At 44.6% G+C, this 27785-nt stretch overlaps 1 protein-coding gene across 1 annotated transcript; it reads left to right on the forward strand.

The window, feature by feature from the left end:
- The first annotated feature begins 10993 nt into the window (after positions 1-10993).
- Positions 10994-27754, forward strand: LOC141042631 (uncharacterized). The gene is made up of 10 exons (XM_073511481.1): positions 10994-11078; positions 22913-23277; positions 26040-26102; positions 26312-26446; positions 26523-26617; positions 26952-27030; positions 27125-27182; positions 27333-27430; positions 27509-27603; positions 27679-27754. The coding sequence occupies exons 1-10, from the start codon at positions 10994-10996 to the stop codon at positions 27752-27754; spliced, it is 1149 nt and encodes a 382-aa protein (XP_073367582.1).
- The last annotated feature ends 31 nt before the right edge of the window (positions 27755-27785 follow it).

A 27785-nucleotide genomic window follows, 5' to 3' on the forward strand; every position in this document is an offset into this window, starting at 1 on the left:
GGGTGAGCTGGCAGACCAACTGGGGCGGTGAAGCCCAGCTTCTTGCCACCTTGGGCCGGCTGGAAGCAGTCCATTTCGGGCTAAACTGCAAACAGGCCAAAAAAAGGGAGAAACGAGCTGGGCCTGGTTCCTGGAGTGAATGCCTGGGCTTATTTTTTTCATAGGAGATAAATTGTGCGAATTTTGGCTGTACATAGATCTGCTCTGCGAGTTGATTGCTCTGTTTCTTGGCCTTGATTTTGCTCCAATGCTCACTACTTAATTTTGGTATGCAGAACCGGATAGTTGCCAGCATGACCATGACATACAATAGCAGAGATTTCATTCTCGTACGTACCTAGTAGTATGAATTAGTAGTAGCAAACTGTTCTGGAGCGAGGCAGCTTCTCCCCAGCACCTAGGAGCAAAAAAGCCGCGTCCGATATTCCCTTTTGCTCCTACGTGCATATGCACCCATTGTCGAAATACACATTTCGAAAAGTTCAAAAATTCGGAACAAAAATCCCGCATGTATATCCGGACATTTTATGTCCGTTCACAAGGTTTCGGTGAAAAACGACGTTTTTGGTGGCTTGTTAAAAAAGACAATTTCTGATGCTTCATTCTAACTATTCACGAGGCATTTCTTTATCTTTTTTACACAAGCCATAAAAAACGTCGTTTTCACCGAAACCTTGTGAACGGACATAAAATGTCCAGATATACACGCGGGATTTTTGTTCCGAATTTTTCAACTTTTCAAAACGTGTGTTTTCGACAATGGGTGCATATGCACCTAGGAGCAAAAAAGCCGCGTCCGATATTCCCTTTTGCTCCTACGTGCATATGCACCCATTGTCGAAATACACATTTCGAAAAGTTCAAAAATTCGGAACAAAAATCACGCGTGTATATCCAGACATTTTATGTCCGTTCACAAGGTTTCGGTGAAAAACGACGTTTTTTGTGGCGTGTGTAAAAAGACAATTTCTGATGCTTCATTCTAACTATTCACAAGGCATTTCTTTATCTTTTTTACACAAGCCACAAAAAATGTCGTTTTTCACCGAAACCTTATGAACGGACATAAAATGTCCGGATATACACGCGGGATTTTTGTTCCGAATTTTTCAACTTTTCAAAATGTGTGTTTTCGACAATGGATGCATATGCACCTAGGAGCAAAAAAGCCGCGTCCCAATATATTAGCCTGGATGAAGATCGTTTTTTTGCTAGTGCGTGTACTACAGTGTCACAAATATCTATTATAGTATTATTAAAACGATAGAAAACGAACGGTTTAGATGTAACAATTGAAAAAGAGTTAAAAAGAGCGGTTATGATTTACAAGAAACAGAATTAAAAAAAACAATGGCAAGGCTCACAGTGTTGGAATCGGCCAGACAAAAAACAATCCCTAGGCTGGCCAAAAAAGAGAAAAGCTGGACTCGGGACTCAATATGTATAACAATGGCAAGGCCAAGGCTCACCGTGTTGGAATCGGCCAGACAAAAAGCAGTCCCGCTCGGCCAGAAAAGAGAAAAGATGGACTCCGGACTCTATACGTATATGTATACGTGTCTCTTATGTACGTGAACTCGTCTAAGCGCTGATAAAAGGTATTGCCTTCAGCAGATATGTACATGCTTTTTCCTCTACCGGTCACACCATATTTGTGGGAAAAACCTCCATATGATTTAACATATACAGTATATATTAGTTAAAATATTTAATCCACTAATCATGTATTTTAATCGTCCAGATTTAAAGCAGATTGACATAAAATTATGTGCTGATCAGGCACATTTACACGGACAGCATAAACTTTAAGTAAGTTTGGTTTTCTCCTATTCCTCACCGCACAGGCTGGCTCCTGGCTGCATGGTGCATATCCATACACTTTTTTTGTTGAGGAAAGCATATCCATATATACACATGTGTGCCTTGCTCCCGTACCGCACGGAAGGCACGGCCTGAAAACTATGAGTATCCATTGATTAAGGATGAGATGCACGCCCACTATTAGTAGAAATGTGTTGCCAAGCAATAAAAGCAAGCCACCATGATATACCATCTATAGGCGGCAAAAAGTATATATTTTCATTGTCATTTAAACTATAAGTTCCAGATAAAGAACATGACACGCCTTCATATTTAAGCTTCGAGTATATTGAATAAAAAAACATTTAGAACATCAGTATTTGCCGACAATAGTGCACTTAATATAAATACATATTATTTCCTTCTATTATATTTAATATATCATTGCTATTTTTGGTATATATTATTTTCTTCTATAATTTTTGATATATCATTGCTATCGCTGATATATATCATTTTCGTCTATAACATGATGCCACGGAAAGTACTGGTAGAGAAAAGCAAATTATGGGCAAAATAAAATAATTAGCAAGTTATGATGTGCATGGAACAAAATATTTTACCAGTTTTGATACCATTTACCAATGATTATGTATATTAGATTGGAGAACACAGAGAATTCGATTAAGATGGTAAGACATCAAATCATGTGGAACATGTAGGGTACAGTATTGATAGACAATAAGGTTCAGTTATAAGCCATGAATCTTACATATTCTCTAAATACCATAAAACAAATTGTGACAAAATATCAAGGGATAAGAACAAGAGGAATACACATGGCTATAGAATAGTACGAGATATTTTGTCTTTGAATTTCACACGTCAAGATCTTTGACACCAACTTAGTACAATATATGAATGTAAATGTATCAAAATTTAAGGCGAATAATATGTAATAAAATAGGTTAAGAACATAACATATAACATAGCAATATATGGAAAATCTAGCCGCGCAAATGCGTGGGTAGCCCCGTAGTTCCCAGTTAAGACAAGTTATAATAAAGATGAATAACCAGTTTTGTTATATGTCATACAACAAAAGTTTACGCATATGAACTATATAGCAGTACATTTGCACACATATACCACTAGCAGTATAACTACACACATATAGCAGTACATTTTCTGCATAGCCTAAAAATGCATTTCACTGTTCTGAAATTTGTTCACACATTAGCAGTCATTGCAGTACCCACATAGCAATATGCATTAACTTGTGATTCCAGAATTAAACAACCAACAACATGCGCCAGGGTAGGATTTTGCACACAACAAGTACTCTGAAAATAAACTGCACACATGTACAGAACAGAGAACATGAGCCAGGACACTGATCCATAGGGAAGAAGAGAAGGGGACGAGCTCACCTTGCAGTTTAGGCTTCGGGGGCGTGGTCGTCCTGGTGCCGCTCCTAGCTTGGGAGCGTCGCTCGGGCGTCAATGGCGTCGGGGCTAGCTCCTCTGAGACATGGGGTCGCAGCTCCTTGCAGCAGGCGCGTCGGACGGCGGCGAAGATGGGATCCGGCGGGAAATAGACCGGGCTGACAGGGGCGGGGCGGTGGGCGGCCTGGATCCGGAGCGGCGACCGACGGGGACCGGCGCGGCCGGCCTTGATCCTTGGGGTGGCGGGCGGCGACCGGCGGGGAGGCGCAACCGGTCGGTCTCCTCCCTCGCGGTGGGGCGGGAATGGACCGGCGGGATGGCCTATCCTCCGGCCATGTAGGGGAAACCGACGGCGGCGGCGACCGGTGAGGGCGGCGGCGGCGAACAGTGAGGGCGGCGGGGAACCCTATCCAGCGCGCATGGGAGTGGGCTGGGACTGTTTCGGGGTGGCTGGGGTTTTTTTTAAGGGAGGCTGGGGGTTTTCTTTTCTTTAATTTTTCACTCTTTGCTTTTTTTTAGCAAGGAGAGAGATAGTCCCACCTCTTTGCCATCAGCCAGCAGATGGCAAAGGCCCACATCTTTGCCTCACCCAGCTGATGGCAAAGACCCACCTCTTTGCCATCAACCAGTAGATGGCAAAGAATCTTTGCCGTCCGCTGGCAGATGGAAAAGAGGTGGGGCTAGAGGGCCGTTACAGCACCGTCATCCACTGGGCCCCACCCACTTCTTTGCCATCTGCCAGCAGACGGAAAAGATTCTTTGCCATCAGCTGGCAGATGGCAAAGAGGTGGGTTGATAGGCCGTTACAGCACCGGCGTCCACTGGACCCCACCCACCTCTTTGCCTTCTGCCAGCGGACGACAAACATTCTTTGCCATCAGCTGGCAGATGGCAAAGAACAGGCTGATGGCAACCAGGTTCTTTGCCGTCTGTCAGTTCTTTGCCGTCTGTTTTTTGTAAGCGGTTGGCAAAGACGTTCTTTGCTATCCGCTGCCAGACGGCAAAGAGCTGACTGATGGCAAATTCCCTATTTCCAGTAGTGATAGGACACTTGTATCCTAGGCCTCTCATATATATCGGGGTAGACCCACGATGTAACCTATGCCAACATAATAGCACGGGCACGCAAGGGAGCCGACGACGTGTGCCGGCGCCCGGGCGGCTGGGGTACGGTATTATAGCGGTGTCATGGAGAGGAGCGCCCGTAGTCATGCCCCGAGATGTAACCATATCGGTGAACCTCGTTAACAAATCTCGGTGTCGTGCTTATGTAATTGCTTGGTCCTTAATAGATCGACGAAGCGCCTCGAATTTATTCTAACATCCTCCGTGCGGCCGTCTCCTAGTCGTGGAAATCACTGGCGCAACGTCCCGCACAGGAATTCTCGGCCGAGGTGTTCATTGTAGGTCGTGGAAACTAGGTTGTCCTTCGTCATCCCTGATAATGAATCCTCGGCCATGGCAATCTCCAAGTACTCGACGCAAGGCCCTTGTTGTGTGATGGCGGCAGCTAGGAGGATATGTGATCCTTTTGTTCTATATATAGTCTTGAGATTAAAGTGGTACCGGAAAATTATTCTAGGGCATATGTGGTTTTTTTCTTTTCAATGAACGTATGCATGCATGAGCCAAGCCATTAGACCACGCCCAGGCTGGCTTCTTTTTTTTATTAATAATGGGAATGGTCCACAAAACGTTTAAAAACAGGCCTCATGTCTGAACGCTGCCTTGTTTTTAATAATGGCAATGCTTTACGAAATGCTTTTCCGTCATAATGGTAGTGGTGGGTAATTTTTGAACTATAGAATTTATCTAATGGCTGTAAATTTTAGACTATTAGATAAACGGTCGGGTGTTTCTAATTTTGTGGTAATTTCTAGATTACATGTATCTTTTTCTGGTGAGCCGTCAAATACTTTTTTAATAAAATGGCAATGGCAATGCTTTATGAAACGTTTTTCCATTATAATGGCGGTGGTGGGTAATTTTTGAACTATACAATTTATCTGATGGCCGTAAATTTTAGACTATTAGATAAACGGTCGGATGTTTCTAATTTTTGTGGTAATTTCTAGACTATATATCTTTTTCTGGTGAGCCGTCAAATACTTTTCTTTACCTAATAATAAAGCACGGACTGTTTCTGCTCGCACACCCGTCACGACACTTTTCCAAAAAAGCCCCTGCTGTTTTCTGTATTCAACCCGCAGTCCCCACTTAAGTCACAAACCGAAGTTATTTTTTCTCCCGTTGCAACGCACGGGCTCTTTTGCTAGTAATGTAAAATATATAGATGCTAATGGTCAATCTTTTTCAGCCGAGAGGCAGAACACGTAAACAATGAAGATTGAGACTGGTGTCTAGCCAGATGATCAGCAATCCACCTAATTACATTGAGATGCAACGTAGCCCACAACTGCAAGACCACATCATGCCTTGAAACAAGTTTCTAAACCTTGAAGACAGACTGATAGGTAAACCAGGCCAAGTAAGCACCCTGAAGCCTCCCATCCCCACTACCAGTTTTCAGCTACATCCGGGAGGAGGATGTGGAATCTGGGGACTGGGGGCATCCCAAACGTCGAGGATTGAATTTGGTTGATGGGGTATAGGGCCGAAGGGCGCTTGGGGAACGTGATCTATCTTCGGTCAGGGAGACCCTTTCTATATTTTTATTTACGAGAAGATGGTTGTTTTCTTATTTATTTTTTTAAGAGAAGGATCATGTTGAGCCAATCTTGCACGAGTGATGATATAGGACAAAGTGCCAAAGTCTAGTACCGGGGAAGACGCGGTCTGTTGATATCCCTTTACTTTTCAATCTGCATGGTACATATGAGTGCCATACCACCATTGTATTACAAAGCATCGTATGCCCAACATTTTCGATGTTGCATTGTACCGGGGCAAACCAGGTGATAAGGGTCCATCCTTAGGCTATTAGAAATGTCCATAACAATTATTCACAAAAGCATTGGAGACGGAACATTTCCTTCCATGAGGCGTGCCTCTCATATGCCCACATCGCAGTAAATATAGGCTATGGTTGAGGACAAACTGTCATCTGCTGTTAGTGATCCAGGCAGCTGTGCCGTCTACGTTTCTAAGAGAATTTCCTCACATCATTAATGTTTGTCGGATTTAGATATATATTATTGGCCACTTCATAGGATATATTTGGTACTCCCTTCGGTCATTTTTAGTCTGCGTATAAGTTTTGTTCGAAGTCAAAGTATCTCTATTTTGACCAAATTTATAGAAAACATATCAACATTCACAATACCAAATCAATATTGTTAGATTGATTATGAAATGTAGTTTCATAGTATATATATTTGGTATGGAAGATGTTGATATTTTTTAATATAAATTTGGTCAAACTTTGTAAAGTTTGACTTGACATAAATCTAGTATGCGGAGTAAAAAGGACCAGAGGGAGTAATAGATCCTTCAGGTAGGAGAAACCATGATTTCTCTTTTCTGAGCAAGTCAAACACAAACCAGCAGTACGCCAAGATCTCATGAGGAAAATCTCTCTATTTCCTGCATGAAGCTTGCTGTCTTTAAATGCTCAGGAAAATATTAGGGAGAGCGCAAAAAAAGCTAATATTTTTCTTTTTTGAAAAAAAGGATGCCCCCGCCTTTGATCTAGGCGATGTATGCAGCCATTTTATTTATTATTCACAAAGACCTTACAAGGTACTCCCTCCATTTCATAATGTAGTGCCTATAGATTTTTTTAAAAGTCAAACTTTGCCAACTTTGACCAAGTGTATAGAAAAACTTGTCTATATCTACAATACCAAACATGTACATTCTGAAAATATAACTCACGATGTATCCAGTGATGTGCATTTGGTATTCTAGATGTACCTAATTTTCTCTAGAAACATGGTCAAAGTTTGTAATGTTTGACTTTTGTAAAAATCTATAGGCACTATATTATGGAACGGAGGGAGTAGCTAGTAAAATACCCGTGCGTTGCCATGGGCTTTTGAAATATTTCCCTGAAATTATGCGAACATCGTTGAACATGCTTATTAGAATACCAGTCGGAAATAAATGATGACATCCAGATATATTGTAATTCCAGTGGGGTTGCTTTAATTTCAAGTGTGTCATTGTTGTGGGATATCATCACTTGCACATTTTTGTTGTTGTAGAAACTGGGTGAATTTTTGCCCCCTTCCAATGGCGTCGCCTCGAGAACCCTCTGAATGGATTCTTTTTGAATGTCGGTAGAGTCCATCTCCATGTCTCTCATATTCTACAAAATTAAACATATATAGAGATATACCTTTTCAGTATTAAATCATGTGCAACATACATACAAAGAAGAACAATTAGTTGCATGCACCTCTTCTGGCCGTGTAAAACTCGTTGAATTCTCAGCCCCGTCCATCATCGCTATATCAAGGTGTTTGTCAGTCGGAATTTCCGAAGCAACAACCAAATCTACCCGTTTTTATGACCTATAAAGGTATTCCAATATAAACGAAGATTAGAATAATTTTTTAAGATGATGCTATGTAAAATATATATTCATTGGACAAATGCTAGATATGAGCAGTTTGCAGTAGATTGAGTGGCATCCCAATTTTTATAAATTTTAGGCTCACCTCTAAATCATATGAGCAGTTTGCAGTTGATGGTTATTCTCGCGAATATATACTATTTAGGGTATGTGGTATATTTCCAATAAAAATATATTACATTTTCCACCAGGAAACAACGGATTTTCCCTTTATATAATGATAGTCGGTCTCATCCATAATTTCTTGGATCCCTTTAATTAATTTATTTATTTAGATATAAACATAGAGAAATAGTAAGAAACAAGATAAACACATGCGAGTAGTCCAACATAAATCAAGTATATTTTGCTTCTTATACCAAAATTGTTTTAATTTGTATGATATTCCTTTTATTATTAATTTTATTTTTTGAGGAAATATTTGTATAATATTCTGAATATGTAGTGCGTAGGTATAAATAGTGCTTTATTTTTATGATATTTCCATTATACCCCTCCTATACTGACTTACTGTCCTCTCCCGCATGACCGCACTCTATCCACTCCCTCTCCTCACCACTCACTCTCTCATTCCCCTCAATCTCTCCCCTCCCTCTCCAGATCCATAGACTTCACCGGCATCACCCACTTCCCTCTCTCTGCCCTTGCCCCCACAGCCAACAGAAACGGCGACCTCGTCTCTCACCGCCCTTCCCCCTCTCATCCCCTCCCCTCTTCTCATCAAACAAAGTGAAGGGGCAGATCGAGAGACCAAGTGGTAGCCAGATCCGCGCACAACCGGCGAACAACAACATGCCAAGGTTGCCAATGCCGTCGTCAAATGGCAGGATTCTTCCACCTTGACAGACTTGCTTGCGTGCCAAGATATGAGAGGGGGCCTTCTACTTTCGCGCTCATCGCACCTTCCGCCATGCCATGGATCGCCCTTCCTCTACTCCCACCCGCGCCATGGACCGAGCTCACTCCCCTCGTCAAGGTTATCTCTTCACCCATCTCCATGTCTGGCTTGCTCAGGTGGCGGGGACAAGGGGGGGGAGCAGGGGCCTCCCCCCCCCCCCTAACGATCGAAGGAACGTTTAGAGGTAGCGATTAATTAGCGAAAATCATACAATTCCACGTACTTGGACTGGGCTTGCTGCACCGCTAACCCTCACCTTTTCTCCCTCCCTTTCCTCCCATATCGAGACCTACATGTGTTTGTACTCTCCGTGTCACATCCACCGTCTTCATTTCCTTATTGGAGACGGAACATTTCCTTCCATGAGGCGTGCCTCTCATATGCCCACATCGCAGTAAATATAGGCTATGGTTGAGGACAAACTGTCATCTGCTGTTAGTGATCCAGGCAGCTGTGCCGTCTACGTTTCTAAGAGAATTTCCTCACATCATTAATGTTTGTCGGATTTAGATATATATTATTGGCCACTTCATAGGATATATTTGGTACTCCCTTCGGTCATTTTTAGTCAGCGTATAAGTTTTGTTCGAAGTCAAAGTATCTCTATTTTAACCAAATTTATAGAAAACATTGTCAAAATCCTCAAAAACCTAACAGAAAAAAAGATACGGGGCTTTTAAGATCTGGAGAGGCAAAAAAATTCAAAAAATTTCAAATTGTGGTCAAACTGTGGTCAAACAATGGTCAAACTAATTATTCTAAAATATTAGTGTTACTAAATAATTATTTCAGTTTTTTTTAAATTTTGGTCAAATCTTGTCAAACTGTGGTCAAACAGTGGTCAAACAATGGTCAAACTAATTATTCCAGAAATATTAGTGTTACTAAATAATTATTGTTTTTTAAAACAATAGTTTCAAACTCAAACAGTGAAATGTGTCACTTCATGCTCAAGCTAAATTCCTGAGGGTTAATAGAATTGACATCCTACTATTATCAGGAAAACAACAAGTGCAGACTTGGAAACGAGGGAGAATAGAACCCGAAGTTAAGCGTGCTCAGGCTGGAGTAGTGAGAGGATGGGTGACCGTCCGGGAAGTTAGATGATTTGGAATGATGAGGGGTGATTAGAGATTAGAGGATAAATTGAGCAGTGATGAGGGGTGGTGATTAGAGATTAGAGGTTAAAATAATTCAGAAATTTGAAAATAAAAAAAAATAAAAAAAATTCACAAAAAAACCAGGTTTAGGGGGGCTAAAACCCTAAACCTGCGGAGGAGGCCTTTAGTCCCGGTTAGCCACGAGAACCGGGACTAAAGGTCCTCCGCCCCGACGGACTCCTGGCGACCACGTGGACGGGCCTTTAGTCGCGGTTCGTAAGAGGCGCGATTAAAGGGGGGGCCTTTAGTCGCGCATATTTAGTCCCGGTTGCACAGCCGGGATTAATGGCCTTTGCGAACCGGGACTAAAGGCCTATTCTCTACCAGTGACCACTAGTCTTGTATAAATGTACACCTCCATAACTGAATATGACTGCATTCACGTTCTGCACTTTTACTCAGTCGCACAGGAAACAGGAAGTACAAGAGAAACATGACTTGATCTGAAAATCATGACATCATCCAACAACAAACTGCACGTCAGGGTTGATCCGCTAATTATGGCAAGGCCCAAACACAGGAAATCATTGGCTCATGGAAACAAACTACTAAAGAAGGTTCATGGCTAACAGACGCGTACTTGCCCCGGGACATCACCCACCTCACCGCTGGCTCTCACGCATGTCCACCACCTCGCCACAGCAACCGCGCAGGACGCCCACCTTGCTGCTGCCCCTGCATGTTGACGCCGGTGTGGTTGGCCGGTCCAAATGGTGGCTCCATGAGGGACCGGACTGGCCGTGGCCGTGTCGCCTTGGCGGCGTCGCGGAGTTCCAGTGTGGTCACCCGGGGACCGATGGCGAAGACGATGGGCAGGACGAGGGCAGCTTGTCGAAGCTCTACCAATACCCACGCCTTCGGGCCTGTTCTGAAACACGCCAGCTTCTGCAAAACTTCTTGTATCTGGCTTCTACCCCGACTTCTCGCTTCAGGTGGCGCTACTCGAAACGTCATGGAGTCGAGGCAACTTCTCCTAGCGCTTGGGTGAGCTGGCAGCCCAGCTGGGGCGTTAAAGCCCAGCATCTTGCCACCTTGGGCCGGCTGGAAGCAGCCCATTTCGGGCTGACCCGCTCACATGCTGAAAAAAAAGTGAAACGAGTGGTCGTTCTTCTCCAGGCTCAGGATGGTCGTCAATGGCATCGAGCTCCTCTAAGCCATGCTGTCGCAGCTCCTTCCACCCCGCGCGACTGGCGGCGCCGAGGACGGGATCCGGCGGGAACCAGCCTGGGACGGCCAGATCTGTTGGCGGAGGAGAGATTCCGGCCGGGGACGGGGGCAGCTGCGTCTGGCGGCGGGAACGGCGGCGGTGACGGCTTGACAGGAGACGACAAGGGAGAGGGGAAAGATGTGAGCGAGCAAGGTGTGCAGGATCGAGAGAGGACCCGGCGAAGTGTTTTCTCTTGGCGGTGGCAATACGGTGGTAAATAATCAGAACTTCAGCTTCCAAAAATTGTGGTGCTGGGAATCCCTCGCTCCAGAAAATTGTACTAGAGCCCACGATGGCTTCATGGATTTCATCTTCACGAAGCTATTGCGTTCGGGCTAGCTTCGGGCCAATTTTTTTAGAAGTTTGGAGTCGGAGGAGATCAGAACAGGCCCTTCTTCGCCAGTTTCAAGTCCTAGATGCCCCAGCCGGTCGGCCATGTACTCCGACGCGTATGTGACGATGAAGCTCGCCGTCGATCCTTTCGCCCGCTGTACTATTAGGTTTTCTCTCCTTCCTACCTACGCATGTGTGTTGATCGATCAAGGGAAAAATAGAACCTGTTAGTACATATATATACATACACGTACGATATGAAGACGCATGGTAAAACTGGCAGGAATGGATACGATTGATGGCCGTGATAAATAGTGGTGAATGTTGGCCTAATTTACTACCATATTGAATTGAAACAAATCATCAAGGGAAGGAATACTTCCTAGTACTACGTCTCATAGGAAGCTTCCTAATTAAACTGACGGTATTATGTAGGGTTTTTTCCGCTCTATTCGAGATGATGAGAAAAAACCTGTGGAAAATGGTGATGAGAGCAGAGACGAAAAAGAAACCAGGCGAAATAGAGTGGGTAGATAGTATGGGAGGAGGGACGAAAAAATCAGACGAAGGTGGGAGGTTGAGACGAAAAAAAACCCCAGATGAAACGGAGACTACCAAATCGCCCCTTAGGAGTAGAGATACATCAACCATCTTGGCAACATTTGTCATTACTCCTATCCACTTGATGAACGGATACCGATTGTCCGAGCCGAATACCAAATAGGCATAGCAGTAAAGCCTAACATCTAAAGCCGGAGGCCCCAACCAAGCCGCATTGTTGGGTCTGGAACACACACCAGTCTGACGCATTCTCAGAGGCCTATTTTAGATATTCCAATGTGTTAACCCTATAATCAATTTAACGTGACATGGGCTCCATCCAAGCACCATATGCCTTTACTATGGTGTGAGCCATGAAACCTGCAACGTTTACAGTTGGTCTATTTATTGGTATTTCTCCCCATTATTCCACGAGGATCGTTTTTTTAGAATGCTAGTGATCTGTTTATGGTGTATTGAGTTGCTTATATTCATAACTTCCTGAACTTCACTTCTTGATGGCCTCGACCATCACCTTGCAATCTGATGCAACGTGAATATATTGACAAAGCTTCACAAATTGGCAGGGCTTTAAGTGTTGGAGGGTCAATGATACACCAAAAAACAACTGCTCGTCCACCAAGATAATTCCCTTCATGCAAAGAGAACCTGAGCATCATACGGGGCCTTGCACAAAAGCAAACTGCCCAATTAAGTACTAGTCCTTCGTTTTTATTTACTCTGTGTATTAGAGTTGACTGAAGTCAAACTTTGTAAAGTTTGACCAAATTTATAGAAATCATTATAAATATTTATCATAACAAATACATTCAATTATAAATTTAATAGTATTGATTTGTTATTGTATATGTTAATATATTAGTTTGTAAACTTTGTCAAAGTTTACAAAGATTGACTTTGGCCAAATCTAATACACATACTAAATAAAAAGGGAGGGAGTAGTTGCTTTCTAATGGCCCTAGTGAGCGGATCATTGTTTGCAGTATCACCGATCTAATAACTTCATCCAAGGCGAACCAACCTGTGGTTGGATGGTTAGAGGGACTGTGGTATCCCAGCCCACCAGGGTTCAAATCTTGGTGCTCGCATTTATTCCTGGATTTATTTCAAGATTTCCGGTGATGCGTATTCAGTGGGAGGAGACGTTCCCGTCCACGACGAGGTGCCTACGGCGACTTCGTAAATTTCAAGATGATATGCCGGCTCAGTCTTTCGGAGATGCTCATAGGGATAGGGTGTGCATGTGTGCGTTCATAGGGATGAGTGTATGCGCGTGTATATGAGCGTTTTGTGTCTGTACTGATGTTAAAAAAAAAAATAACTTCATCCAAGAGGGGAACCAAACCGTTTCCTCGACAAACCGAAAAGCGTCCCAACAAATTGTGGTTACTGGAAATCATTGTGAGGCATCTTGATTAAACCTGTGGCCCATCAGCCCAAACACTTCCGCGTTGCTTGGTTATAGGAGGATAGATTCACTCTCTAACCATCTTGGTCTCCTAATTAACATGTTCTTATCTCATGCATTCGGATACATTTGCAACCTGCTGCTATACTCATTTTCACTAAGCAAAATAGTTGTCGAGGCAACTGTCTGGTTCCATAATTCTAGACCCCTAGAAAATTTCACCAACTGTTTGTGCGACGTGCATGAGTGTTACTTATTTGTGCCTACATATACATGGCATATGTTTAAATTTGGGAAGCAACTGCGGAAAAAACAGTGCATATAAAAGCTATATTTTTTAGCAATTTCGAACGCGGTATCTCCTGTTTCCCCTCGCTACGGAAACATATGTTGAGCCATTCAATATAAATGTTTACTATGGATTTACAGATTTTTTTCCCTTCGCATAGAACACGGTATCTCTGATTTTTTCTATGATTTCAGATTTGGACAACGACCCAGCCAGCCTGTGTATCAAGGAGAGCGGGAAAATTTGTATGTCTCTAAACAAATTTGTAGGTTTTACTACGACAGCAGATGTTACCTCTGCCTGTGTGACTGTGACCATCAAGTTCCTCACGGGCAAGTGTTGCACAAGTCTCTCGTTATCTTCCAGCAAGTGTTGCAAACTGACCGCGCAGAAGATTGTATGACTTCCCCAGCCGTGAATGCTATGATGCAGGGACAGCTGTCTCTGGCCTGTTAGAAGGGAGAGAGAGGATTGGTGGAATAGTTGTTGTATTGCTTGAGCCTCGTGAGCATATATATAGAAGTACAATGAATAACTTGAAGTACAAGACAAGCCAGGAACAAATCCTAGTCTATCTCGTCTTTTCTAATAATTAATATACTCAACATTCCTCCGCAGTCACAACGGTAGCGACGTAGACGGCGAGATTGGAGAAGAATCCGAAGGCAAGCCGACGGACACCCCCCCACTGTCGTAACGGTCGATGCATCACAGAAGTCATGGCTGGAGTGGAAACCGACGAGATTGCTCAAGTAAGGCGGTAGCCCTTTGTGCCGATGTCGATGTAGCCGAGAGCGTAGGGTGATGTAGCCGTGGTCGAGGTAACCGTGCGAAGGACACCGTGGTCGATGTCGAGCCGGGATGGCCGGAGCCGAGGTAGTCGTCATGGACCGGGAAGAAAAGCGGCGACGACGGCCTGAGGAGGCGGCGGCAGCGGCGGCTAGGTCAGAAGCGCGGCGACGGTGCTCGATGTAGGCGAGGAAGAACCCGACAGCGTGACGAGGACCGACGTGGACGGTGGCGTTCCCGCACCTAGGGAGGCGGCGCGACACATACCACGTAGAAGTCGCGCGGGGACGGCGGAGTGGACCGCGTGCCGCGACGCTACGCCCGAAGAGGTGACGCAGCAGCAGCGCGTGGGTCGGGGCGACGGCGGGGAAGACCTCAGGGCGGTTGCAAGGACCACGTGCCACGCTCACTACGGCTCGACGGGGCGACGCAGCGGCAGCGCGAGGGTCGGTGCAGCCTCGGGGATGGCCAGGAGGGGACGACCTCGAGGCGGCGGTTGACCGCGACCGCGGCAAGATAGCCCAAAGAGGCGACGCGACGGCAGCGCACGGGTTGATGCAACCACGGGAACGGCCTCAGGGCGGTGGCGAGGACCACATGTCGTGGCGCTTCGGCCCGAAGGGACGACGCAGCGGCGGTGTGGATCGGTGCAGCCACGAGGAGAATTATAGGGCGACGGTGTTACGACCCGACGGGACGACGCACCGGCAGCCCATTGCTCGATCGCTAAAAGATTTGTTGTACTCGATGACGATCTTCACGCAACCTGATGATGGAGGAACCCGGCGTCGTGCGCTCCACCGCCGGACGTAGCAGGAGCGTGCAACCCAACAGAGAAACGAGAGTTAGCAGAAGATCGATTGCGTGTGTAGCATGCATGTGAAGGGCACACGCACGGAACACAACCAGATCCATCCATGGACGTGTTGTCCACTGGAGCAACGCGAGCGATCGGCCACACCAGCGGCAACCACGGCCGCGTGGGACGCGTTCGGTGGCCTTGTGCAACGCCGCGTGAGAGTTGTTGCAGGCTGCGATCAAACGTCGGAGTAGCTGCGCAGACCAACGACAGCGGACGGACGACGCAGTCACGCAAACCGATCAATAGATCGGATAACCAAAAAATAACACCAACATGGACGAGAGAGAAAATCCGAATCAACAGATTTGGAAAAAGACTATTTAGAACAACCGGTCAACACAAATGGCAATGAACCCTAGGTCTGGGCTGCGCGGCCCCCAGTGGCGATCATGAAGATTGACCGGCCCGGGGGCGGCGTGATGCGGAAGCGGCAGCGGCTAGGGTTCAGGATCGAGATAAAACTGATACCACGTTAGAAGGAAGAGAGGGGATTAGTGAAATAGTTGTAGTATTGTTTGAGCCTCGTGGACATATATATCAATATACTCAATATGGCCAGACGCTCTGCTATGCAACTCAGCCCGCTTCCACACTGCATCTTGGTTGGGACAGGCAGAACACCCAGTGCTTTGAGGACAGTCTGCAGAACATAGCTTGCCGATTAAATTCCGTGAAGCATCTCATCCCCACGGGTCTTGGCATGCGGCGGTGTCTATGAGTGGATTTGGATAAGGGGGCACTTGTGTGTGTGTGTGTTTAGGGGCACTTGGTGTCCGTTATCCTCTCATCTGTGTACAGATTACTGGGCATAACAAATGCTAGTCGTACACAAGTTCATTATATGTGTGTCTATATATATATATATATATATATATATATATATATATATATATATATATATATATATATATATATATATATATAATATATATATATATATAGATACATACATACATACATACATACATACATACATACATACATATATATATATATAATGATTGGAAAATAACTTGCTTCAAAGAGCAATTTGATTACCAGATCACAGGCACTAGTTCACTACACGTATTAGTTGAAGTTAGGCAACCGGACAGAGAGGGCACCAATTAACCTAAAGTGATCTGTTAGAGTTTCAAAACTCAATTACTTTTAATCATTCTACTCCATCGATCACTTAAATATATTTCAATAGTTGAAAATATCAGGATGGAATTTCTTTATGTTATGTCCCGGTATGATGATTATAATATTACAACAGTCAAACCAGAAGAGTGGAGTCGTGACATGCCATGACCATCGGAAAATCCTATTTGACGCTTAATGCGTCAAACTGTCGAGGGTTCCCACATGCATACCCCCGAGCTCGAGAATTGGGCCGACCCACTCCCTGAACCGGTTTTTTTTCTTTTTATACCGGTTTAGCGGTTTTCTCTTGTGTATGTTTTTTCTTTTCCTGTTTCATTTCATTTCTTTCTGTTTCTTTTTTCATTTCTTTGTTTTCGTTTTTTAGTTCATACTTTCTTGTTTGCCTTTCAAAAAGATCGCAAAATTCAAAAAAAAATTAACACATTCCAAAATTGTTTGTTTTTTTACATTTTTTGGAAAATTCCAAATTCCATATCACGTTTTTCAAGAAGTTTAGAATTTTGAAATTTGTTCACGTTTTCCAAAAACTTAGAAGTTTCAAAACATTGTTCATTTTTCCAAAATATTGTTTGTGACTTCAAAGTTTGTTCACGTTTCAAAAGTGTTTAGAGTTTCAAATTTATTCATATTTTAAAAAATGTTCGTAATTGTTTTGTTCACCTTTTTTCAAAATTTCTTCGTGTGTGCAAAATATGTTCAAAAATTCCAAAATTTGTTCATGCTGAACAAAAATGTTCGCATTTTCCAAAGTATTTAGAATTTTGAAATTCGTTCACATTTTGAAAAAAGGTCAAGGTATAAAAAAGTCATATTTCTTGAAAACTGTTCGCAATTTTAAAATTTGTTCGTATTTTCTTGAAAGTCCAGAGTTTCAAATATTGTTCTCATTTTTTAAAATTATAAAATGCGATCAATTTTTTTAGGATTGTTCATGTTTTCAATATTTTGCTCACAGTGTAGAAAAATGACGGCGTTTGAAAAAGTATTCAGTTTTTTCATCAAAAAAGCGCGCTTGAAATTTAAAAACTCGTTCAGTTCTATGGCCGTTCCTAGTTCTTAAATTAGCGTGATACTTATTAGTGACAATTGCTTTCTTTGTGCATTGGTACGCCGGTGCGTCCTAGAGCATAACGTCGTGTGCTCGACTCCCAACAACAACACAAAATTTTGGAATTTTGCATACCGCGGTCCTGCAGCTGGGCTGGCCCATGTGGCCATTTATGTGTACGTACGGCTGCTATTTGCCGCAAAATACGGCAGAGAGGAGCTCCCATGAGCATCACCCTGCCTGCCCCAACCAGCTGCAAATCTCCCCTAGCTCTCTGTCTAAACCCTACCCAACACAGCCACATGCACACACCTGCCTGACCAACCACCCTCATCCCCACGCGATCGACCTGCAACATGGTGTACCTACGGTTCTCTCCCTTCTGCTGACTGCGGCAGTCACCTTGGACAGAGGCCACGTCACCATGGATGGCAAAAGAGCTCTCCTAACAAGCTGCCTTGACCACCTAATGGTGTCGGTACTCACCCTGAATGACAACCAAGTCAAAGTCGTCCCCTCCTCCCCAATGTTCCTCTGTAATGTGTTAGGCATGGTACATCGAGCCCTAAATTACTGAGGTTAGATGTCTTGACATGCTTAACACAATACAAATCAACATTAAATTGATTTAATGAGCATCATACATACTCCCTCCGTCTCAAAATAAGTGTCGCAGACTTAGTACAACTTTGGTATTTGTTACAAGCACAAATGGCGTCAAAAATCATATTTTTTATAGTCACAACTTAATCTCTAAGACTCTAACAGTCACAACATCATCACAAATCTTCCAGAAACATGCGACCGCTCCCAAGCGATATCTCTAGGCCCCCGCGTCGCCCCTAGCATCGGGCGACTTGGCCGGCAGCGGCACCCTCCCTCCCATCTCCTTTGCCCCTTCTCCTCCCTGTCGCCGCCACCGGCCGAAGCTGCTTGGGCAAAGCCCCGTGTGGTGGCCGGCGGTGGGGCACTTCTTCCCTCGTGCGCGGACGGCTGGAGCGGGGCGGCTCATTCGGGCAGGAGCGTCGTGCTCGCGTGGGGCGCGGTGTCGTGACGCGAGCCTCTGCCCCGGCGACGCTTTTCGTTGTGGCGATGCGGCGGTGGTGTGGCTTGTTCATGGCCGGGTGGCGGCTGCGTGGGCTTGCGCTAAGCGTTCGACACAAGCGGATCTGGGCGGCGGATGACGGTGACTCGGCATGCGTGCTAGCTGGCGTGCGGCGGCAGGGAGGAGCTCGGTGGCGGTGGCGGGCTGCGGTTCCTCGCGGTGGTGTTGCGGGTTCGAGCTCATGTGTGTTTGTGCTCGGGACGGCGACAGATCTAACGCGAGCTAGCGTGGATCCGGTGCATCTACGTGGGCGGACGGCCCGAGGCGGTATCCTTTTCGGCATGGAGTGACTTTGCTCAGGCCAGGCCATGGCCGGCGGTGGTTGTAGAAGCATGCAGGGTTCTCGGCGGACGGCGGTGTACTGGATCTAGGGTTAGGTTGCAGCGGGCCTCATGAGCTGGACTAATTCTGACTTGTGGGGGCCGTCACTCTTGGAGGGGGCTTCCCCGCTGACGATGTTGGCTGACCTCTTGGATCTGCGTTCCCGGCCGAGGTGGAGTTCTTGGCGTGCGGGCTGCCATCGGAGACGTCTGGCCGGACCAACGACGGTTCCACTCTTTCGTTGTCCAATTCCTAGTGCATGGTTCCCGGATGGCTTGTAGCTTTTCTGGCGGTGGTGGGTACGTCTTGGATGCCGGGGTGGCAGCCCTGGATGGGGAGGCTGCACGTCTGGCTCTGCGGCGGGTAGCGTGTCAACGTGGGTGGTGTCTTTCCATGGCTATCTGTGTGGGTACTGTTAGAGTTAAGCACGACTTAACTTGCACGGAACGTGCATGTATCCAAGTCCATCTAGGATTGGTAGTCCTACTAGGATTAGATATCCTCTACGTCTTGATCATGTAATTAGCTAGCCTTCCAGCTATATATACATGTACCCAGCCCCTGTAATCTGTACCAAGAAAAAGAGAAAAGCAATACAAGGCAAAGGCTCGACACGGGCCTTTAGCCATCAAAACCAATCAGTTTTGTCTGTCGTTTTGTTCACTAAGTTTACCAGGAGTTTTCACCGAGACGTCCCGTCCAATCGATCCAGCAAGCAAGGCCAGGCTACTTCACGTACGTCGCATACGGCGATACGTGCACAGGCACGTACTGGAAACCATCCAGCTGCTTGCGAGCTACTCCTGGTGTACGTTATGTAGCTCCTGGGCAATTTGATCTACCGATCAAAAGCCAACAGGTACCAGGGGAGGCGTGGCGGGCGATCCTGGTGTCGGCATGGCTTCGGCGGTGGCGGCTCCCATGCCTGGATCTGGAAGCCCTGCGTTGGCGGCATTGGCCTCTTCCCTCTCGGGTTGGGTCGGCAACCTTGGTACCCTGTAGGGCATTTGTGAGGGCCGAGAGAAAGCTCCGCGCTTTGGTGCCGGCAACAATGATGCCTACAGGCGTCACTTACCTTCACGGGGTGTTGTTGTGGGTCTCCTCACGTTGCCTGGGTTCCGGGATGAAAACCCTTGTCCGTCCTTCGGACCCGACGACGGTGGCGTGTTGCATCATTACCCTCTTGGGGGCGTCCTTGTTGAACCCAGGTCCATTTCGGTTGCAGCTTGCCAACGGTTTCGGGCTTGCCTTGTGCCTGACATGTGGCACCCAATACTTTCGCGTGGGGTGGTCCTGATGGTCTGCTATCTTTTAGATGTGTACTTGTGCCACTCGCTCAGGTCAGGCGTCTCATGTTTTCTTGTGTGGCTTCAGGTTAAGGGTACTTGTGCCACTCGCTCAGATGTTGTTGTATTTTTCTTTTGGCCTACTTTTAAGGGTTTCCTCATCAATTTGTATCAGTTCGGCTATTTGTGCCTTTATTTATAAAGGGGGACGAAACCCTGTTTCGAGAACATCACCACAAATCACATATCATAATGGCGGGTCGATTCATCAAAAATCACATATCAAAATGTCATCACACACCACGTACCTGTTGTAGTAAGAAGTGTGGTCGTCGGGGCACAATAAGAGAAAGGAGAGGCCAATTTAGGCTGGAGCGTCAGGGTCCCATTGACGAAGCTCTGGCATCACACTACTAGGAAAAGGGCTATAAATAATATGGACACTAATGGCGCACCACACATGTGCTACGCCACACTACTATATACTAATGGCGCACCATGTGTTGGTACGCCATTAGTGTCCAAATACTAATGGCGCACCACATCCACGGTGCGCCACTACTAATAATTTTTTTTATTTTTTTTCAAAACTAGTAATGGCGCACCAGGGGATAGTGCGCCATCACCCTCGGTGGGCCACTACTAACAATTTTTTTAATTTTTTTTTCAAAACTAGTAATGGCGCACCGAGGGGACAGTGCGCCTACTTTAACTAGTAATGGCGCACCACACCCTCGGTGCGCCACTACTATCAAATTTTTTATTTTTTTTCAAGGTTAGTAATGGCGCACCGTGGGTGTGGTGCGCCATTACTAGTTGCACCACACCCACGGTGCGCCATTACTAACTTTGCCCAAAAATTCCACCGAATGCACCCCCCGGACCGCCTTTTCAGTTTTAGAAAAAATAAACGAAAATGATGGAAATGTCAAAAAATAAAAATAAAATAAGTTTCCCATGTGATATGTGGTCTAGTTGTTGGGAAAATTTACAAATATGAATTTCGACTTTATTTGCAAAATCTCTCTGGAATTTGTAAAATGGGCATAACTTTTGCATACGAACTCGGATTAAAAAGTTTTTTATATGAAAAATTATCTACTCGAAAAGTTACATACGATTTGAGCCGGGGGAATCCCATTCAACATCTTCAAAATCCCCAAAAACCTAACAGAACGAAAGATACGGGGCTTTTAAGATCTAGAGGGGGGAAAATGAAAAAAATTCAAAGTTACTAGCGGCGCACCATTTGGTAGGTGCGCCACTAGTAACAGAAAAAAAATTGGTTTCAAAAAAACTTTTTTTAGATTTTTTTTTCAAAATATGATACGTAATATGACCGGGAAGTTTGAAATATTTTTTCAAAATTTCATCACACTCATGAACATGAACAAAGTCCTAGACATCAATCAGGTTTAATAGGATTGATATGATAAATATATCAACAAGTGCCTGTGAAGTGCTGTTGCTGGGGTTGGATAGAACTGCGAAGTTAAGCGTGCTCGGGCTGGAGTAGTGTGAGGATGGGTGACCTTTCCGGAAGTTTGACCACGGAGTGCAATTTGACTTGAGATTAAGCCTTAGTGACCCGAGATTAAGAAAAAAAAAATTAATGAATTTTTTTAAAAAAAATTGGAAAAATTTCTGAAAAAAATTAAAAAAAATTGTTAGTAATGGCGCACGTGCGCCATTACTAAGTCAGATAGTAATGGCGCACCGTGGGATATACGTAGGGTTGGGTGCTCTCCGATATGCGTAGAGATTTGGCTCTACAAGGGCATCATCATATTCTTCACCTTCAGAAGCCTCAACATAAATTGGCCTTCTTGAAGCATGTTGAACAACATGTTGTCGTGGCGGTCTTGCTCCAAGATTACCTCTCCTTCTTCCTTGATGAACATCTTCCTCTTCTTAATGATGAGGAACACTAGATGAGAAGAAAGAAAACACATGCCAGATCTGTTTGGCTACTTCTAGATGCTTCCACTCTGGTGTAGTATTTCTTTCCTTTTCTTTAGATGAATCTCCTTCATTGGTAGCAGGGGGACACCCTTTCTTATCATCTCAACCAGCTGGTCAAATCTCCTATTAAGATCTTCACGCAGCTCTTTGATTTGTTGTTCAGCAACATCCATCCTCTTCTCCAATTGCTCCATTGCTTGCTGCAACTTACTCTCGAAGAGGACAACAAGAACTAGTATGGGTCAACGAGGCTCTGATACCACCTGAAGCAGCACAAAGTTTGTGGAGGAGCAACTCCACCTTGCTGCTACAATGTGTACAACACAAGTGTTGAAGGAACAGCTTCAACGTGCTGCGCTAGATATCGCTCTAGAGGTGAATGTAGGTTGATAGGGCAGCAAGAGTTCAATCCAGAACTCCTAGGGACAAGATCTACTCCAAGATCTTAGATAAGAACAACAAGTTCTATTATAGGTAGGGGTACATAGTCTGCCTCCAAAGTAGAGGCGAGGACCTCTATTTATAGGGCTTTGGGAAGCCTTCACATACTTCTACTTATAGCTGGAATACTCTAGAAAACATTATGTAAGTTTCACCATTCTACTCATAGCTACTCACAACTAGAAGACTCTAGAAAACAGTAGGTAGGATAGAAAAGAAAAGGAAAAAAAAATACTACACTAGAGTGGAAGCATCTAGAAGTAGCCAAACAGATCTGGCATGTGTTTTCTTTCTTCTCATCTAGTGTTCCTCATCAGCCGTCGACTCCGGCCGCCCTTGCGCGCTGCTCGCGCCGTCGTCCCCAACCGCCCGCCGGCTCCGACCGCCCCTGCTTTGCCATCGCGTGCGCGGCCTCATCCTCGCCCAAGCCGGTCCGCGCCGCTCTGCCCTCGCGCGTGTTAACCCGTCGCTGCACCTGGCCGTGCCCGACCTCCCCCGCACGGCGCGCGCCGGCTCCGCCCGGCCCCACTCTGCCTTCGCGTGCGCGGCCCCGTCCGCGCCCAAGCCGGTCCGCGCCGCTCTGCCCTCGCGCGCGCGAACCCGTCGCACGCCGGCTCCGCCCGCCCCGGCCGCCTGTCGGCTCCGCGCGCACCGGCTGCTGCCGCTGTGGCCGGCTGCTACTGTAGTAGGGGGCCGCCCCTTTTTTCTTTTTTTATTTCTTTGTTTTAAAAAAAAACTGACGAGTGGGACCCACCCACAGGTCAAATACCACTTTGACTGTGTCCACGTCACCACCTGGTCTGGGTAAACCATCTAGGGTGTTTTTTTGTCCGGTATGAGATTGTTTAGGGGGGTATAGAAACCGAAAAATAGATCGGGGGTAAAGTGAACCACCCACTTTATTCAGGGTAGTAAAATGGACTTTTTTCTTTATTTATTAGGTTATAGACACATTTTGTGTTGATATGTGTGACATTATTCATAATACTAGTAACCAGCTATGTTACTACTCCCCTCTCTTTCTTCATTTATTGCTTGTCACATCATCTACTTTATCTAGATATGTGTGATGTTACTATCTATGTTACTCCCACTGTGAGTAGTCTGAAATAAGCGCTGCTCCTTCGGTATTCATGCCCAATTTACTTCAAAGCAATCCCCACGCATGCAAACCCACACTCAATTCTCGTTTAAAAAAAGACCCACGTTCAATTCATTTTCTTCACGCTTCGGAGTTCGGAACCTAGGCGCCAGCTCATGCGCGCGGTGTTGCTGCTACTTTCGCGCGCGCGCTCGGACGCTGCATGCAGCGTGCATGCCCAATCAAAGAAGTAGTAGAAGCGATTGCACAGGCTGGCTGGGATGTTAGATGATACTAGTAAAACGCCCATGTGTTGCTACGGGCAAATACCGAATACCCATGCATTGCCATAAAAAAATAAAATATGGGCACATTTATCAAATACGGACGTGTTGATCAAGGTCTAACATGGCACCACGGCTCTCATCCCGCATCTCCACCAAGCTCAGAGAACGACGACGGACCCATCACTGACCTTTAGGTCCGTCAGCTTTCACGTCAGCCACAGTGGCCAACTTCGGCCCGGGCTTCGACTTCTTCAGGTGTACGATGGCGAATGCCTTGCTCTCCCTCGGAAACACCATGACAGCCACCGTCGGACCCTGCCCTGCCTGTCGGCATGGTCGCCATCACGGACATCATCTTCCCGCCCAGCCCGCGCTTGTCGACTACCTCTCCCGCGACCCGCTACACAACTACACGGCTCTTGCTTCCATGAAAACGCAATATAATTCATCTTCACCAAGAAGCAATAGAAGTAAGATTACTACATTAAATCCTAGTATGATGAGCCATTTATGCCGAGATACATAAAGAGCAACGCATAGATTAAAGTAAAATATAAGAATATAGTACACTTGGCACCAGGGTAAACCCCAGATTAAACAATGTGGTAGATAGTTATTTTACCTTAATGCTGACATAAGTATGCCAAATAACAAAGCTAGTTCCAGCCAAAGCTTAATGCCTCCAAACCAAAGTTTAACTCCTAACAGGAAATGTCTCCAAATCAACCTAGCTGCTGCCAAACTTTGGAACTTGAAAAAATGGAGGGGAAAACAAAATCAGGTAAGGCAAGAGAAAGAAATTCACATAGGATAAAATTACCTCATTACTCCAAACATATACAGTACTCCTAAGAAATCTCCTTATTATTTGTTTTATAGAATTAGCCCACTGATGGGATAAGATCCTAAATTATAGTTATTTCTTACAACAATCTCTAGAAGATTAGTGTTACCCTAAATTTTGCCAAGAAACATATACATCGGAAGAACAAGTGGTTATGTTTCAGAGAACTAATACATAGCAGTACAGGTCCGTTGATGTTATTTGCATCAAGAAAGTGGTAGAAGAGCAGCACATGAGTTCGTTTCTTACAACATGAACACGAATTAGCTAAAGCCTGCCAATCAAGTCGAGTACGGAACATAGTGAGAGAACTACTGTGTGAGCTAAGGAAGCAACATCGAGGATGGCACACAAGGAAATATGCTTGTCACTTCTCAGTACATTCCCCTAATCTCACCAATTATACACTGCATGCTCATACACTTATATTTTTGCGTCTTATATTATGTTTGATAGCTCAATTGACCCTGAATGCCAACTGTTTTGGATAGGTAGACAGCCATATAAAAGACATGATGTTTAAATACTTCTGAAAACCATAACTTAAGAACTCACCATGTACACTTAGACATATTATATTACTTCAAGTATATGCAATAAAGATACATGTTGAAAGAAAAAGGATCTATGTTAGTACTCTAATACTATATACATCAAGTTTATATCATCTCAGAACAAAACCAACATGTTAATTACTCTATTGACCAACATGACCCAAGCAGTTTAAACATTTGCCATATAACCCAAATTATCGGGGTTCCAGCCGTTGGGTTATCTGAAGTGTGGCTAACTTGTAGAGGTCAAAAGCATGGACATCGTTCCAATTTGAGGCATGGGCAAAAGCATGCACAATGCAAGTATTCAGGTCATGTATCCCGTTGTTTCTGCTTCTGTAATGAATATGTTAAGAGTTGAGCTACCTGTTAGGGAGAGACTCGGCTCTTAAGTTCAACAGATGAAATCAGTGTATCCTTTTCTGCTAACCCTCTGTATCTTTGAAATCTTCAAGCTCTTGTCATGGTATTTGCTTCAAGGGTATCAAACAAATCAGGTGAGATCCAACAAGAGAAAGGCAATTTAACAAATCCATTCAGAAATTGAGAGAATGTTAGCATGCTGCAGGAGGCAATAAAAGTAACGATGCTTGATTTTATAATGACAGGATGAAATATAAAGTAGTATGATTAGTGTGAGTGTTCACCTAATTTGTTTTTTACCTATTGAATGACCAGATGGTGTCTCAGGATGGTCTAGAACCACCAAACTCATGTTTTTTGAGTATATTTTTGGAAATGGTCATACCTTGAATAGTGGCCGAACTTAAAGCAGCAACTTCATCTTAGGATTTATGTACTGCAATTAGAGTAATGCTGGACGTACTGTCAACTTAATACATCCAGCGTGTGTGTTCCATTAATTTCTATGAATCATTTTTAACACCTGGACGTATCAGGTCTTTTGTGTTACCCGACTCACATCTGACTGATGACCTTATATTCGGTAGGATAACTTCAAAAAGGCTTCGACTATTTGCCCTGAGAGCGATATGGAAGCTCTGAATAATTTTACTGGATCCACCCCAGAACAATTAAGTGGCAAGTTAAATAGACTGAAACAGAGATTTGATCAAGAAAGCAGAAGATTTGGAACCAACTTGGTCATAGTGGTAGGAAAAAGTTAATGCCCATGAGTTTTTATCGTTTGTGAATAATAATAGTAATAATAATCTGAGCAGACATGTTGAGTCCATAGACGATCTGAGGGCATTGCATGACAAAATGGAGCAGAAAATCTTCAGTAAGCAACAGCTGTATGCAGGTTTTAGGGCGAACATCAATGTAAGTTCATTAGTTCATGTTTTCCTAGATATGTTGGCATATTTGACATTGATATGTTCATTACACTCTACTGGGTCTGCTTTTGACCCACGTATATTGTTGTGCAGTCGTGTGAAAAAGCTTTGGACTTGTGGTGGAAGAAGTTCCAGAGAAATGCTGGCCTTTTGAAGCGGCAATTCACATGGCTGTAAATACACGTTCCTTTCTTGGATATTTTTCATCTGTTTTTCTCCTGGCTTTGATTTTTCTGGTCTGTCAGTTGAAACGGTTAGTCCTGATAGGTCGTCCTCTTTTATTGTTTTGAAGGTTCAATGAGCACCTGAGAAAGAAAGGTATCCGTGGATTAACCTACATAGATTACCAGAGTAAAGTTTTATCTATTGAGGTGTGAATCCTTCATAACATTGCCATTTTGATGTGTACATAGCGGTTGGAGGATTTGTGCTTCATGTAACAGTTGTTTATGGCGTTTGATGTAGCTAACGATGCCTCAAGATGCCTCCCATGACACCGTCAGACACACTAGAGGACTGTCAGGTACCTGTATAGTTTGCCACACTTGTAACTTGCAAGATAGTATTTTTCACATTATATCTATTGTTCAGAATACTATTCACCAATTCGTTTTTCTTTAGGAATCTTTAATGTTTTTGATAACTAGAACTTTTGCCATGCATCTTGGTCCAGGGGGAGAGCGATCTTTTTCGACACTTTGCTTCGCTTTAGCACTTCATGGGATGACAGAAGCACCTTTTAGGGCCATGGATGAGTTTGATGTATTCATGGTGAGCAAACACTACGCTTTGTGCAACCATCCTGTTAATGACAAATGAAACCTTATCGGTGGTATCTGATTTGTGCAGGACGCAGTGAGCCGTAAAATAAGCTTGGACACCCTTGTAGATTTTGCTGTTGCACAAGGCTCACAATGGATATTTATAACACCGCATGATATCAGGTCTGAAAATCTCCTGTAGTTGCTCTTGTTCCAGTTTCCCGCAAATGGATATTTATGACATCTATGTTTCCACAGCATGGTGAAGCCTAGAGATCGCAAATGGAAAATCGCCTGTCTGTCACTGTGCTCAGTAGTGTATATATCTCCTTAGCCTTAGCATCCACGTTTGACAGAACCTGTCG

Source organism: Aegilops tauschii, chromosome 3, assembly GCF_002575655.3.
Source record: "Aegilops tauschii subsp. strangulata cultivar AL8/78 chromosome 3, Aet v6.0, whole genome shotgun sequence".
Classification (NCBI taxonomy): Eukaryota; Viridiplantae; Streptophyta; class Magnoliopsida; order Poales; family Poaceae; genus Aegilops; species Aegilops tauschii.

Coding starts and splice junctions, on each gene's coding strand:
- LOC141042631 (XM_073511481.1), top strand. CDS start 10,994: ATGCTGTCGCAGCTCCTTCCACCCCGCGCGACTGGCGGCGCCGAGGAC. Junction 27,031..27,124: donor GTAAAGTTTTATCTATTGAG/GTGTGAATCCTT, acceptor CGTTTGATGTAG/CTAACGATGCCTCAAGATGC. Junction 27,183..27,332: donor ACACACTAGAGGACTGTCAG/GTACCTGTATAG, acceptor ATCTTGGTCCAG/GGGGAGAGCGATCTTTTTCG.